We start from the raw sequence: 16,963 nt of genomic DNA on the forward strand, positions 1-16,963 counted from the left end.
TTGCCATCACATTTAAATTGTTTTCGTGGAATTGTTTCTGCTGTGAATTAATTCTTGTTATTGTATTAACTACTTGCTCTTGGAAATGTCTAAGGTTTTGTGTTTTAACAAAAATGTCTGCAGGCTACCTTGTTTTTTGAAAAAACACATAGAATCTATGAACTTTTCAATCCATCTTTAGGTGCAGGACTCTGCAGTATCCTCTCTCACGCCACCCAGAAGCTTTGGGTGGCAACTTTTGGAAAATACATTTCACGATCCAATTGGAAACAAAACAAGCAAAACTTCCACAGACCACACCGAACTATCCACGGCTGCTCAAAAAAAACTGTAGGCCTGTTTGTACATGCAAGGAAGCCGACAACGGCGTTTATTGACATCGCAGTTATTCCCTTCTATGAACACGCTAAAGCATGTTCGACTATAACATGCGTCAGCTGGCGCAGCTGTTTGCCCAAAAGCTGAATTCGCGAACTCAGTTCAACAATCGGCCGTATTCTTGCACCCAATTCGAGTATTTTTCATGTTTTACATTAAACAAGCTTCGCGTCTACCTCCTGTTTATAGCAAGCGGGTGCGAGATGAATTCAAAAAATTTAACTGTCTCTGGCTTTTGCACAGCTCGCAGCTGTGACTCACTTAACTGCAAATGTTCCGTCCGTGTGTCTTTCCTTTCTTTTAGGTCTTCCCTTGTTGCTTTTGTTGCGGTCTCTTTTTTTTCACTGACGTCTCTTCAACCTTTATTGTTGGGTTTTGCATACAACCAACCGTAAACTCGAGGTTATACGAAAGCGGTTTAAACTTCAACTTCAACTTGGCTTGGCTTGGCTGCCTCCAACGCAAGTATTCCATTCGAAACTGGAATGATGAGTGACGAAATGAACTGGGCCGTGAGGGCAGTTGGGACGTCGTGCGCAGCTTAAGAACCAAGGAGTAGGCAAAAGCAAAGCACGATCGGTTGTTAAAAAGGTCTAAGGTCTAATGCCTCGTTTGTTTGTTTTACTAAGTTGTCGTTATTTTATCGCTTTGTTGCTGTTGTTGTCGTCGTATTTTCTTTTTTCACCTTTTCTTGTTGTTCATTAAACACAGTTGTTTCGCTATAAAACTGTATTTGTACTACCAAGGTATGTGCGTGTGTGTCTGTACTTAGTCAAGTGTTAAAATAAGTTTATGGCGTGAGTACTCGGTACTAAGTAAATGCGATCCGCATGTGTACATACAGACCCATGCGCAAAGGCAGTTAGGTAAAACGTTGCGGTGCACCGTTAATGTAAAAACACCATTGAAGTTAACACCTTTTCGCAGCAGACGACCAGTGACGGCGCAAAGAGCTATAAACAAACGACTGCTGCAGTTCTAATTAAACAACGATGTACATACATACATACATACGTCATGTGGGCTACCAAGTAGTGAAATGTAGTGGTTCTCCACTGCTCCAAAGTGTCACTACCAAAAATGATGGTAATCGACTCCTGCCAATTTATCTCCGGATGCACATGATGGGCGCGCATTAAGCGTTGAACGGTATTTTCTTAGCATTCTGATAAGTTGGACATATCTACATAAATACRTACATTTATATYTGGCCTGAAAACAACTAAAAGCTTTTCTTTGAAGTCCAAGTTTAGTCTGCAACAAATTCTTATTTACCATAAAAAAAGTAGTACCAAAGAGGACCTGTGCTCGTGCCACGCACTGCTGGGTCTAAATACATACCTATGTATGTATGTGCTACATGCTTACTTAGAACATGTGCTGCTCCGTATTTGCAAATGTACATTCATCAAATGTAATACGAGCTTAATATATTTTAAACACGTTCCTGGTTTATTTGAAGGGTTTCCTTCGGAAGTTCATTGAAACTTGCGCTGTTACGGGCTTCAGACATTGCTAAAGCACAAACATTCTACAAGTGCCTCAACCATTGTACATTAAGAGTTACAATTACCTTAGTCGCTGTAGTTGGAATATAAATCATTTTTAAAGGTACCGAAATAGAGTAAATTTTATATAAAATATATCGGCAACCAATGGAAAATATACTCGTATATAGGTCAGTTCCTGATAACAGTAATCACAAATGCTGCACATTCCCGGAAAAGATTGGACCATAAATGCTTTCTAAAGTGAAGCAAAGTGTGTCCCATAAGCCCAGGGCTGCTATTCGTTATTGGTTAACCAAAGTGTATTTCGTATCGTCTGTCCTTTGRCCTCATTAGTTCGAATTCGCCTAAATTTGGTTAAAAGTAAGGCACGATTTTGTTTGTACCATACCATACTTTCATAAAATGGATTGTAAGACAGCTCCCAACTGACTCTACAGATTGCGCAACTTTCTTGTATCTTCTTCTTTATTGGCGTAGACACCACTTCCGTGGTTATAGCCGAGTTTACAACAGCGCGCCAGTGGTTTTTCCTTTTCGCTGTTTGGCGCTAATCGGAGATGCCAAGTGTATCCAGGTACTTCCCCCTTCCTGGTATTTCCAACGGAATGGTGATCTTCCAATTCCGCTGCTTCTCCCCGCGGGGATTACTTTCAGAGCTGAAATGTTTCCATGCGGATGACATAAACTAACTGAACTATGTCAATGTCGTCGTATACCCCGTACAGCTCATCGTTCCATCGAATGCGATAGTCGCCGTTGCCTATGCGTAAAATACCATACATCTTTCGAAAAACCTTTCTCTCGAAAACTCGTAACTCCAACTCAGCAGATGTTGTCATCGTCCATGCCTGTGCACMATATACTAGCAGGACGGGAATGATGAGTGACATATAGAGTTTGGTCTTTGTTCGTCGAGAGAGGACTTTACTTCTCAATTGCCTACTCAATCTGAAGTAGCACCTGTTGGCAAGAGTTATTCTGCGTTGGATTTCGAGGCTGACGTTCTTGACGAAATTATGTACTATGACTAGGAAGTTATGACTACCAATAGTGATATGTATCAATATATCAATAYCATCGGCGTACGCCAGCAGCTGTATACCCTTATAGAAGGTGGTACCAGCTCGATTAAGTTCTGCAGCTCAAATTATTTTCTCCAGCAGTAGATTGAAAAAGTCGCAAGATAGGGAGCCGGCTTGTCTGAAACCTCGTTTGGTATCGAACGGCTCGAAGAGGTCCTTGCCGATCCTGTTTAAGCTTTTGGCATTGCTCAACGGCAGTTTAAACAGCCGTAATAGCTTTGTGGATACACCAAATTCAGACATCGTGGCATAGACGCAGCTCATTTTCTTCTGGAGAAGTTGCCCTACATAATTTTTATACATAACTCCTGTCGGCCAGCTTGTCAAGCTGGCCCTGGAGTTATACAACGTCTGACCCTGACTCTACAGTATTTTTTTTTATCCGGGAATAAAAGACGTTGAACACCCGCTGGGTGACAACATACCTACATATACATATACCCCACATGCATACATGTTATTATCTTATATCTTTTACAGTTGAGAGATTGCATCGCCATTGAAATACATTGCAAAATGTTTGAAAACTGAAAACCGCAGCATCACTGCTATTAATAATACCCACCAGCACACATACATAGATTCACCCAAACAAACAGAAGAAAATAAACAAAAACCTCGAATAAATTACAATTTATATTTCATCTTCCAATGGATTTGAAGCTTCGCTCCGCAAATGTATGTGGGAAAATGAAGTCATAACTGTGATCATAGGAATATCGCGCAACCACAATAACAAAAACGCTAATAAGAGGGATGGTAAAAAGCAAACGCTAAGCGACACCTGAGAGTGCCGTAATGGCTTAGCAGCGAAAGCCAGCTAGGCATTTGAAGCGCATCTTCACACTCTGCGCCTGCGATCTGCGCGAACACAAGCCCTTCCGCGCTAGATAGAATGACGGCTTTCATGTTGYTGTTGTTTCTATGGTTTTGGCTTTAGTTTTTTCTCACTTATTGTGTAATCCCAAAAAAGGTTAGTCGCATACCAATGCAACAACAGTTCAGTGMGGAATGAAGAGGAATTAAGAAAATGCAACAAAACTCAAGGAATTGGCTAATGAAATAGAATCTTATAATGGCAGCGAGTCGAGCGTGCATAATAAAATCGAAACCACAGATGAAAGCAGCAATCTTACTTCGAAATGGAAGATTAGCCGGAGGACTAGCTTGGTCTACGTGAGCGCGCGCATGCGCAATAATTCTGCTTTGCCTGTGGCGGATGAGACGCTGTCCGTTCTACAATTCCTTAAGTGATTTAAAAGCAGAAGACAAAATGTGAAAAGTACACCTTTACCGAATGGCTAAAATCGTGCGATACAAAGTTGGTAATGGAATTGGTGTACGATTCTCAAGTGTAATTACGCCTGCGATAAATACCTCTGCGTGTATGTGTTTTAATGGTCGAACCAAAAAGCCGTTCTAAGTAAGAAGAACAATGCAAGATGAGCTGATAAGTTTGTAGCACAATCAAAGCGTCTAAGACAGTTGTGACCGTGTCTAGTTCCACTCTACTTTGGACGTAGGCTTCATGGACTGCAAAAAATTGCAGGGAAGGAAATAATTTAGGAAATGTAACGGGTTTTTATTCTAGTGGTTCTAATTGTATCCATGGTGTTCTTGCAATCCATTCCGGTTTCCATATCTGCGACGCTGTGCGTATCTGATAGTGACCTACATTATTCGACGATGTATCTAAAAATACTCATATGATAGAACTCGAATAGGACTCGAGCATAAACAAGCGATACGTTCAGTGTATAACCTAACAGCTCATCTTTTCCATATTTTCTCAGACGCATATTTATACACTGAAGAGAGTTTATTAAGTTTGTAATACCCAGAAAGAAAGGTCGGAAACGCTATAAAAATGATCAGCACGACAAGCTGAATAAATTTAGTCTGCCCTCAGTTTTTGAGATTTGTAAAACGTCCATCTCTCCAAAAAGCTGTTCTTGCATGAAAAGCTTTTTCATTTGACGAGTTATCTAACACCATAAAGCAGTCTCCAAAGAAATGATTCAGATCGGATCAATGTGGCATATTGTAAGAAACCGTTAAATTTTAAGACGAGTCTGAAAGTGGTTAATCTTCTTCTTCTCCGATATCTCAGCGTAAATATTTAAACTTATCTCCAAGAAAGCTAGTTGCACAGAAAAAATGCTTGAAAAGCACTTTGTGCAAGCTTTTTTTTTTAACTTTCGAAAGCTTTCTTRGCATGTTGGAAAAAAAAGCTTTCTGAGAAATATTTCACTTCATAGAGAATACTTTCCATAACTTTTTAACCTCAGCTTTTTACGCACCTCGTTCAACTAAAATATTAAAGGAGTTTATTTCAATACTCAGAATCATGTTACATACATATAATATAAGTTTTCACTTCAGAAGCGTGTTCTTCTGCTCTATTTAAACCATGAAAAGATGGTTGTCAAGCGCCTTAAAAATACTAGAATTCTACTAGTTGAGCGTTCTAGCAGCTTTTTTATGGATATGGATGTACGCTAGTATTCTCTTGTCTGGCATGTGTTTGTCAGAGTGTTGTTGTGTGGTTTAGTAAAGTCAAACATTGCTTACTCTTTCATCGGCGGCCTGTCTTTCGCCTCAACAAGTTTCAGTGTCTCGTGTTGAACATTTGCAATAACTTAAACTTGTTTACAGTTGTAATTAAAAAATGAAATTGACAGCATTGCCGGAGTTGTTGACGACTTTGTGGTTTGTTTTGTTTGCTTGGATTTGAAAACAAATGAAAAAAAAAAATCGTCAAACAGTTGCTCTTCGCAAAAAGCCGGTTAATATGAAAAGTTATTCCTATGAATGAAGTAAATATGTATGTATAATTGCCTTTGTATGAGATTGGTGGAAACATTGGTTCTATTTTGAATACCCTCACCGCATCGTGATTGTTAATAAAGGGTGATCCAGGTTCACTAATTTTTGAAAGGAAAAACGCAGACACTTCAATTTTAATGAGGAAGGTTTATTATCATTCGAAACAACATTCTTTTTAATTTGTTTTTTGAAGATTATCGTTCGAAATCGAAATTTCGTTTTTTATTTTCATATACCACACATATAGTCGGTACTATTATACATATATGAACACATACTCATATGCGCTCAGAAATTATGTTATTAAATAATTATTCATATTATTGAAAAATGCGTTTAAGGGAAGTATACAAAGACGGTATTTTTTCTCTATATTTATGCAAGAGCAATTATTCTATGGTGGATTTCTGAAACTTGACCCGCAAAATGGCGATTGCTCTGAACAAAAGATTTTAGCATTTATATAAAGCTTTTAAAAGAAATATGAATAAGAGCCCATATATTGCACATATATTTTCTAAATACATACATATGTATATGTATGGTATAATACACCAGCATTTTCAAGTTATGTTATAAACCGTTGCTGAATTTCCGTTTTTTGGTTATTTCACTTTCAATACGAATATATTTAAAATGTTTATCGTTTTTGTTTCCGCGAATATTTAATACATGCTTTGAGTTCGCAAATAAAACTTAATTACCGAAGATTGTTATTCATGTTATAGACATTTCGGTTAAATTAACAAAAAAAATTATTTTTMRRATTTCAGAGATTCAAAATTATTGGTTAGGTTGGAATGACGAAGTGAGTAAACACCTGAACAGAGCCAATACCAATTAAATAGTAATATTGTTGGTAATTTTCATTTAATGAAGGTAATAAATTCACATAAAGTCGGGATGTTGGTTAGAAGAACTTTTTTCAAACTTCATCATATTGTGAAACATTTTAAACAAGGAGGGTATATGGTTACATTGAACACTTACGGGAGACTTGTCGTAGAAAACGGTTGTTGAGGACAACGACAAAGGATAATATGATTTCTAAGTGTCGCTTCGGTCATTTTTAATATGTCAAGATCTGTGTTTTTTTTTCATTGTATTCAATAATTCAAGAGAATAATTTTCTCCGATGAGGCTCACATACATCTGAGTGGTGCGTTAAATAAACAAAACTCTCGATTCTGGTGCCAAAAAAATTTACAAACTATTCATGATCAACCATTACATTCACCTAAATTGTCAATTTGACGTGGTTTTTGATCTGGTGGAATAATCGGTCCGTAATTCTTTTGAAAGAAATCTGATGACACTGTTAATGGAGAGCGGTATATGACCGTAATTSGAAGAAGTTGATCTTGAAAACATCTGGTTCCTACAAGACGGGGCTACATGCAACAACCGTATAATTGGGGGAGAAGTTTGGAGATTCGATTGTTTTAAGAAATTGTAAAGTTAACTGGTCTCCAAGAAATTGTGATTGAACTTCATTATGGACACAATAGACCTATGGTCGCAGTGCATTCCTCAGTTATGTATCTAACTTCATTATACTACTTTTTGAATTCATGACATACTTGATTTATTGGAAAAGGTATACGAAAATAGGGTTCATCGAATCCTCTTCTGCAAAAGAAGCCGTGKAGACCATTTGAATGGTGTTATACAGGTTAATACAGTCCCAAATTCTGATGGGACCTGTTACGTTACTTATCTTCCTCTTACACACCCAATAAGCTGAAAAGCTAAGTGCAAGGTAACTAAATTCGATTCGGTTTTTTGGGTACTACTTTTGCTCCTTGTTGAATTGTTGACGTTGGACTTGAATAAATTAAGAAGATTCTTSCGAATACTTGACTTGCAATATAGAATATATCACTTTGTTGTTGCTTAATAGAATTATGCCTGTATAAGAATTTATCCCCCCAAATTTCCACTGAGGATGAGTTTCCAAATTTCATTGCCGTAAAATATATGAATATTTAATTTGTGCGGTCTTGGATTGATTACATTATTTGAAGGAATAATTTAACAATTGCTACCTTTGTATTGTAAAAAAACCAACTTGTGTGGAACACATATTGCCCCTGTGGTACCGGAAGGATTTCGGTGGTCATACGGTTGATGTGACTCACTGGAAGTTTATCGACGACTTCATCTTGCTGCAAAGAAAGGATGAGCGGGTGTGGTGGGAAATCAACACTTTAGATGATCTTACCGGCCCATATGGGCAAGTTCTGTTAATCGTGGAATACTTCTCAAACCAACTGTGAAAATAATTGATAACGGGATTATTGCGTTTCTTCATATATCTACAGCAATCGATAGTGAAGTTGTACAAGAAGGGCTTATAGCCGTTGGCTCTTCGCAGCAAAGCAAAGGTCATCTGATTTTTTCGCGCAGACAAATTATTTTGATTAATATTTTTGTAACTTTAAGTGAAATCGGAGATATGCAATATTGCAATACGCACCGAAATATTGTAAAGTGGCTGACGTCTGGGGAACTTTGCGGTCATCGTGAAGTATTTGTARGTGCGATTGACCGCTTTTATTTTGCAGGTGTCGAAGTATATATAGCTTGGATCGGTGACAGTACATTCCGCATTATAGAAGTCCACCTTTGTCTTCACACTGATCTGCAAGTGTTTGAAAATAGTATAAGTTCACATATATTTTACTTCACGGTTTCTTAAAAGTTGCTTTTGGCAGAACTTGCAATTAAAAGGCTGCTGATGAGTATTCCGCAAAATAGGCCTCYCTCCATGTTCGCTGCCCTGCCAACTCACTCTTAATAAAACTCACAAAGGCATCAAAGCAAATCTTCGGGTAAAGCGGCTATTAGACCATGTCAGGTCTATTCATTAATGCGTTTCCAATAAAAGGGTGTCACAATAATGCTACTTTTAAAACACCGATATAAGTATGTATGTGTTGTTTTCTGCCTGATTTTGATAAAAGCTTCTTGTAAACATTTTGACACTTCAAGACGTTGCGAGCATGTTTTCACATTGCGCCACATTCGACGGAAGATAGAATTAAAGGCCGAAGGTATCATAGAACTTTCTGCACGTCATGCTCAATAATCAATATTTTTCCGATTCTCAATAAAATTCAGCTCCCAAAATTTTGACCCTTTTGCGTTAATAGTAATTTATACATAACTCGCCATTTTGTTTGTGGCTCGTAAAGTGGCTATTCGTTTCCATTTAGCATTAATATATCATCCATTAATCTATGAACATTTATTTAAATGACAATTTGTGTGATATTTGCATTACGGTTCCAAAATAATTAACAGTGAACGTTTGGCGTGATAATCACTTCATTTCCAGGGGGTGAAGTATGCGAAGCAATCAAAGCTTTTGTGTTAATGTGTTCATTTGGGAAATGTCTAACATGAGGGGTTTTGAAGTTCGATTAGAGGGATAATATTGCGAACATTATATTTAAAAAACGGTATTTACAAATCAAGCTTTCGTTATAATAATATAATATATAATTATAATTGCTATAATCCCTTTGCCCTTTTCAATCTGCTAGCCTTAACAAAGGTTAGCATTCTGCATTCTAAAATATCGAATGGAAGTAGAGTATAGCCGCATATACATATGTACAGAGATATGTTTGTACTGAGTATATATCTATTTGTTCACTCATTAGTGTGTAAGCTGAGAATTTCCACATAATATCTTAATAATAACTTAACCGCTTTTATTCCACGCATTCATCCAAGACGATCGGGGTTCTTTRGAATCTAAAGTTTAGATGAAGGGACAGCTACAATTAAATTTAATATTAAATAATAAAGAGATGTTAAGTTTAGTTTAAGAGAAGTTCTAAGGGCATGCAAAGCTCAGCGCGCGTATTATATGTACATATGTATGATACAGTGCCTGAAAAAAGTAATGGTCTCATACAGTTCGAGCAAAATGAAATATATATTTTGAGGTGAAATTAATAATATTTTGCTTAGAATTTATTTAATAAATAATTAGTTTAAATTGAATGTAGTCATTAGGATAATAAAGAAAAAGTATTAATTAAATATACTTGTATATAACTGTTCTTAGGCACTTGTGGAATAAAGTGAAAAAATTCCATTTGCCTAAACAAGACTGATTTTATAAAAAATGAAAAAAAATATGAGAATCAAAACTAATAGAAAAATCGCAAATGAGAATTTCAACGAATCATTTTATAATATTTTGAATAATTGCATATAAATATAGCATTACATAACACCACGGCATAAGAAGTATAAATTCATGCATGGGCGTGGAAAACATACTCGTGAATGCATAAAAACGGTGAATAAATTAATTACGTTTTCAGCTTCCGCAGAGTGTGAGGCTTGTACTTTTAACAAACATCATAAAAAAACTAGAAAAAAAATATATAAAAACTCTGATTATATTTATTACCCGTTGGTGCCGGATAATTGACGAGAACGATGTTGTTTGATTTAAATTTCCCACTAAATGGTTGAATAATGACTTAATTCATGAGACGGTGAATGCTAAGGGTTTCAAAATAAGTGTATGTGTAACATAACTCTAAAGATCTATTACTTAGCTGGGCTTTGTGAAGCGAGTGTGGCTCTCAACAGTGCCTTCCCTCATATTCCTGTAATCATACCTGCAATATTCTAGAAGGTTGATTCTTTATTGTTTTATTCCTTGGTAAAATTAATTGCATTAATTAAAGACTAAACCGCACAATATGTAAGTACCATCAAATTTGAGTCGGACTGAAAAAGTAAACTACATCTTCAGGTTTTTTTTATACAAATATCGTCTTTTAAATATATTGTTGTAAGCGTCGACTGGAATGTCCTTCAGCGAATTTTTCGGTTGAACAGTTTCGGTTGATTATTGTCGGGTCATGTTTATTACACACACTCGCTCGTATACTGAAAGCGAAGAAAATGGGTCTGTTGGCGAAAGAGGACAAGACGAAATGTCTCCTGTCATCTAACAAACAGTCGTCGCACTCGCGACTAGGCTCCCAGTCATAACATCAAAGATACTATCTTGGAACCAGTATTTAACACCAACAATAATGTCAGCTTCGAAATTTAATTCAGAATAGCTCTCGCCAACAGGAGTTACTTCGGATTAAGTAGGCAATTCAGAAGTAAAGTCRTCTCTCGACGAACAAAACCCAAACTATAAGTATAAGTCACTCATTATTCCCGGCCTGCTATATGCTATGAGGCGACGTTACGTTTTTCGAGAGAAAGGTGATGGGGAAGAAAAGTAGACTCCATATTCAACGAGGCAGTCGTATTTCTATTGGAAACTCAAAATCGCAAACAGATGATGATTCTATCACAGAAAATAAGATCGGACATGAAAAAGCTTCCCTTTAATCGTCGGCCGTTCGAGGACTAAGTTTTTGTTGAATAGCATAGAGGCCCAGATCAGGTTAACATTTACTTGGCTGTTTACTTTCTCTTACATATTTAATCGCGGACTATTTTTTATGCCAACTTTTCGTTAAACTGGGAATTAAACTATATACATATGCAGTATAATTTTGACCTATACTTCATTAAGCGGGAACTACTGTTGTATGCACAGTATGTAAAGGGTATGTACACAGATTTCACGACTTCGAACTGATGTTGCTAATTTGTTACTTTTGTTTGACCTTCAACATCAGGCAGCAATCGTTTTCATCAATGCTGTGATTAGCAATCAATTTTTTATGATCATTGTATTTTGTACAGTGTATATTAATTACTGTGTTTCAAACATTAAGCACATTTTTTTTTCAAAGAGGAAATGTTTACAACTAATTATTACACGAGCTGACTCATGAATAAATTTAATATATTTGTTTACATTATATTGTCTTTATCAAAAAATAGTAACTTATGACGAAKTTGCGACTAAGATGAATTAACTAAAATTTCGGTATTTCGTATAAATTTATTATAAAAATATTGACTAAATAGAAAAAATAGATTAAGCAACATTTTGGAGGGAGAAAAAATTATCAATAATCTTTCAAAATGAAAGAGACGAGTCATCGGATTGCTATTTGATTTAACGAAGGCATCGTTATGTTACGTTTCTATGTAGTTTTTTGCATACATCTATTTTTTGGTCATTTGGCGACGACAGGGCGTCGAACGTATGCAATGATAATTACAATAATAATGGAAAACCGGTCGGTGACATGCACAAGGTGACAATTCCATGCTGATGACATGTCGTAACCTTGAAAGGACATTTGTCTGGAATATCCAAAAATAAACAAAAATGAAACACAAATGTCTGCAATCTGCGAGAAATCTGGTGACAGTAAGTGAGTAGTCACAGGAAACGCCGCACCGTACCGTACAAAGAGATGACATTAACTACGGTGATCACACGCTGAGCGCTCACCTYGCTCAAATTGTTTGTTTTGCTATTCCTTCGGCGTAAAAGTGGACATTTCCTAAGCATTAACTTCCGTAATGCGTAAATTTCCTACGCAACGACTGTCTCTCACACTCCTGTGCGTACTCATGCATAGGTGCATGCTTACAATAAGATTCATCGACGTTATGACAGGTATACATGCAAACATATCTACCCACAGGTAGATATATTGTGATATGCTTCATACTTAGATTTGTTAAGGCAGGTCCTATGATTGATTAATTCTTTACATAGCCAGCCGTGACGTTTTCCCTTCGTGATTTTTGGTCATCGCTTTGTTATTGCAATGCATGGRGAATGACCAACATACCCTTTCCCACAAATTAGAAAAGAGCCCTGCACGGTTCGGCGGCAGGCTTTATTGCCTGCAATTAGTCATCAGCCATCAGATAACGAAGACAGAGGAGGAAATGTGAGAAAGTCACTGGAAGTTAAGGTACTTTAACGGCTCTTTAGGCGCGTACCTATCTCCGTRTAACCATATATTTCTATGTAAGTATGTATTATATTATTTGGATTCTGAAATTAGTAACGCAATATTATTTATAGACAATATTGGCTTTGAAGAGAACATAACGAAACCAAATCAAATTATATGTATTCATTATATTTAAGCTAAGAGGGAGACAATTCATACCTTACTATTTTTAATTCTTTTAATTAATACAAAGGGCCGTAATATCTATTAAAATTTCTGATGAGTAAAATTGTAGAGAAAAGCTTTCTAGTAGTATTTGCTCCTTTGAAAGTAAGGAGCGCGCTCTCAATTTCTGGAATGTTTTGATGACTACAGAATGTACATATTGATGATTACTCATCGAAGTTTTTGCCATCTTCAGTTATCGTACCATATTGAAAGTTACACTAGACAGTCATGTGACCTGCGACCAGAGTAACCTTCGCAGAGAGCGTAACCCTTTAGGTAGAGTTGAAGGAAGAATACTAGGGAGGGAGAATGGAGTCATATGTAGAAGTTCACGCAAGTGAGGAAAGTTCTCTGATTGCCATTCACTTAAGAGTGGGCGAAAACGATTATTTTACATATGACTCAAGCAGCTCACGATTTTCGGCCTTTGACCAAATATCCTCTGGGTAGCCAAAAAATATCCGTTTGAAGGCGAACTAAAGTGAGAAGGCGAAACATCCTCTTCACAGGGTTGTGCGCTGGGTTTAGGACCCGCCGCGTAAAAACACTACTTTTGAAAAAGCGTAAATAGTCTCGGAATACTAGGGATCCTTATATTCAATTTAACAGACTAAGACTGAATCTTTTACTGCTAAGTAAACATGCTAACAACATTAAATTTCCAGTGTTCGCAGAGGGTTGGTCAATGACTATTTTCAATCCAACAAGTCTTCTGTCTAATCATTGCATGTGTTTTTACAATCACTCAAAAGCGCTCCTCAATGCTGTAGCTTTCTTTTCACCGTCCATCAGAGTCATCATTATTATTATTTAAAAATAGTGACAACATCGGCATTTCCACATGCATTTCTTATAAAAGCACAACAAAACCAAACTGGATTGCACAAATCACAACAAAGCCATTTGACTAGTTGCGAAATGCCAAACCGGTACAGCGACAGAGCGACATTCGAATGACCATGACCGCGCGCTTCTCAAGACACATGACACCCCCTTGAACCAGAGACGTTTCTTAGACAGCGTCAATAGTAGTAGTATATTAGAGCAGAAAAAACACAACAACAAACACTTGTGCACATGTAGAACACACAGCGTGCAGGTAGAAGCCGAAGTAGGCGAGCGAGTGGCGTCGAATTGGGTGAACAACAAACGAAATGGGAAAATAACGCGCTGCTCGTAAAGTGTGCCGGCACATTACACTCCACACAAATGCAGCGCCGATGAGCAAAGGCGGCTAAGACAGAGAGGGAGAGARTGTACGAATGCCAAGTGAAGTAGCGGAAAAACACAACAATTCAGTTCTGGCTGCTTGCTTGCYGGCTGAGCAAAGAAAGCAAACGACCAGAATTGTCCGTGTGCTGCTATTTTGGGGGATATTTCACATTTCCGCTGCAACCACCACCGTCGCCAACGACAGGTAGCCAGCCAGCCAACAAGCAAACAGGCCGTGCGTCAGCCAAACGGACTGTGTATGCCGTCACGTTGGCCTACAGGTGAAGTATATAGTAGAGCTGAAGTTATCGGTCGGCCGGTTTGCCATTCGGTAGATCGTACGCTCGCCGCTCTGTGCTGTTTTGGGATTCCGATTTTTCGTTGCATGTCAGTGTCAAGCGACAAACAATAAGTGAAGCAAAGCAAATGATGATGATGAGGATAGGAGTATAAAAACAAAACAACAATCACTGGCATTGCTCATAAAATTCGAACCGATTCAATGTGCAATTGGACGAACGTAGCGGCAGAACGTATGCAATAGCCGTTGAGCTCAAACATATGGAGCGGAGCAAAAGTGTGTGAAACGCGATATTTACGTGAATATTAATTTAATTCTCGCTATTTYAACTACGATTTCGGCTCGATTTCCAGGAAAYAAACAYAAAGATTTGTTGTGCGTTCTTAAATTACACCTTCCGTTTGTAGTGTCACAGTTGGTGAATGTGGGAATTTAGCATAAATTCGCAAACACTTACAGTGGTACAAAATATAAAAAAACACCTTTCTGGCAAGCGGAGCGAAAAAGGTTCGCAATGAAAAATGCTTTAACTTCTTTTTTAAAGAAAATTGTGTAAAAAGTGTTGTGGTGTTTGGCACATTGTGCTTAATTGCGATTTACCTTCTCTATATTCTTACCCATTAAGCGTAAGCACACTAGAAGAAAGCAAAAAATAACGCGAAAAATTGCAACGTGTTCGTGAAGAATTTATTAGGTTATTGTGTCTTTTCGCAATAAGCGGAATATGAAGTAAGTGAGTAATAAAATACGCAAAATAAACTGAAGGAGCTGCCGTGCACATGGAAAATATWCGTTCTTGATAAAGTAAGTGAAACTTCTAACGCTTGTCGTGGYCAGCTGTGCCCGTCGCTGCAGCGCCATTACAGAAGAAAGTCGATATAGCCAGCATAATTAGTTAGATTGCAGTAATTAAAAGCAATATTTTCATATGCRAGCTGGTCATTTGTCTAACAGGTGTTTGGATAGCCAAGTGTATTTAAATTCCAGTTCATATGTATGATGACGGTCGTCTGAAAGTGCAGACCGACCGACGCTTGAGACCATGCAGGAAAACTCAAAGACACTTTTTCCGCATTCAAACTGCTTTAGTCCACCTTTTCGATTCTTTGAGAGGTGTCAGCCCTTCATCACGAAGTYTAGAGCCATGCGTTTTGGTGCCTAGCAAGGAAAGCCACCCTAGAACCGCTATCGGTAGAATGGAAGCGGATCGGTGCTCCCGTATTCTCCTGTGTTCTACTACTGGATAGCTGGACTTTCCAGAAGCTTGGCCTGCGCAGAGCCACCATCGRTACGTGCGCAGTCTAAAAAGCCTTTTGACCCAAGATTGATCTTAAGAAATCTAGTGAGGGTAGAACGGCTAGCCTTCTCTTAGTTTGAAACTGTTTGAAAGAAAGTGAGGTGGGAACAACTCAACACGTCCTTATTGACTGCCCGGTGTTTGGGAGGTCAAGGCTTAAACACTTGTAAGCGCATACCTTCAGACATCCCAACAAACTTGCAGGTGTTGAAATTAAGCGCCTTTGCAAATTTATTCTGGCTCCTAAGAGTTTTGCCAAGCTGTAAGTCCGAGGTCAGTAATTCTTATTTTCTCTCGATCAGCCATCTAACCTAACGTTACCTAACCTTGGTTAKTTGTTGTTGAGAGCAATGGTATTTTTACCCAAGTTCTACTGGAGTTTGAAACTCTAATTCTTAAATAAAGGAGAGCCAGATTTGATTCGGCTGGATACGAATGTATCACGTACCAATCTACGTTAATTTTGCAAATATCTTTGTGATCCGCATTTCCTGTTGGGTACGCATTTCTGCAAGCATAAAGAGTTAGGCACGTAGAGGTATTTACATGTACGGGCAGATTGTTGATGCTTTTGCACTTATCATATAATTATTAGGGTAAGAAAAAAACATTGAAAACAAGAAATAATGTAATGAATGTGTTTTGAGTGAAAATCGGTGCCAAGCAACAAATGAATCGTGTTTGATAAAACACACAATGCTGCCGCAATGACAATCWTTTCTCCAGCAGAACTTAGACATTTTGTAAGAACTTACTTATGTAKGTACATATGTRTTTACATACGTACATAGCAGATAGTGATTTGCTAAAATGAAAAGTTGAACTTTGCAATTCGTGTGATGTACTCATTAAATAGTTTATGTCTAGTTTCTCATAAGCTCTTCAAAACATCTTAAAAATTTCCCTGCAGGGTATGTTTCAGCGTCATTGTCAATTATCAGTTCGATTGTTCTCAAAAATCGCTTCGTTCAATCAACGCAATTTATGTGACATGAAAGCAATATATTTCAGGACATGAACCTCAGTTGTAAATATGTATGCATGTTTGGCTCTTACATTTTTGCCGGCATAACAGWTAAGCATTCGTATATTTAAGGTGCAGTTCTTCGAAAGGTGAGCGGTAWTTGAAATATTTTCTTATCGTTCAGACAATTTTCTAGGAATTCACAACCTAAATCTGTTGCAAATGAATCGGATATATGTATGTACGCATAGTTAAACGCCATTTGCTAGTCATTGAGTAATATTTGAGGCGGCTTTTGTCTGGCTTCGGAAAATTT

The 16,963-nt window shown here is 37.6% G+C and overlaps 2 protein-coding genes across 4 annotated transcripts in view; one reads left to right on the forward strand and one right to left on the reverse strand.

The window, feature by feature from the left end:
• The window catches only part of LOC108970937, a 35,899-nt gene that overhangs the window by 2,155 nt on the left and 16,781 nt on the right, over positions 1-16,963 (forward strand). Inside the window, exon 1 of one of the 3 annotated variants that reach the window (XM_018936669.1) lies at positions 14,480-14,893. The exons of 1 other annotated variant lie outside the window; for it this stretch is intronic. The gene's annotated coding sequence lies outside the window, so the exon portion shown is untranslated. One more of the 3 variants, XM_018936668.1, reaches the window with a different exon arrangement.
• On the reverse strand, positions 7,018-15,007 carry LOC108970912. The gene is made up of 5 exons (XM_018936625.1): positions 14,987-15,007; positions 8,274-8,438; positions 8,019-8,186; positions 7,866-7,962; positions 7,018-7,112 (listed from the first exon to the last, which is right to left on the reverse strand). The coding sequence occupies exons 1-5, from the start codon at positions 15,005-15,007 to the stop codon at positions 7,018-7,020; spliced, it is 546 nt and encodes a 181-aa protein (XP_018792170.1).

This window comes from Bactrocera latifrons, unplaced genomic scaffold (genome assembly GCF_001853355.1).
Source record: "Bactrocera latifrons isolate USDA-ARS-PBARC rearing strain unplaced genomic scaffold, ASM185335v1 scaffold_316, whole genome shotgun sequence".
In the NCBI taxonomy this organism is placed as follows: Eukaryota; Metazoa; Arthropoda; class Insecta; order Diptera; family Tephritidae; genus Bactrocera; species Bactrocera latifrons.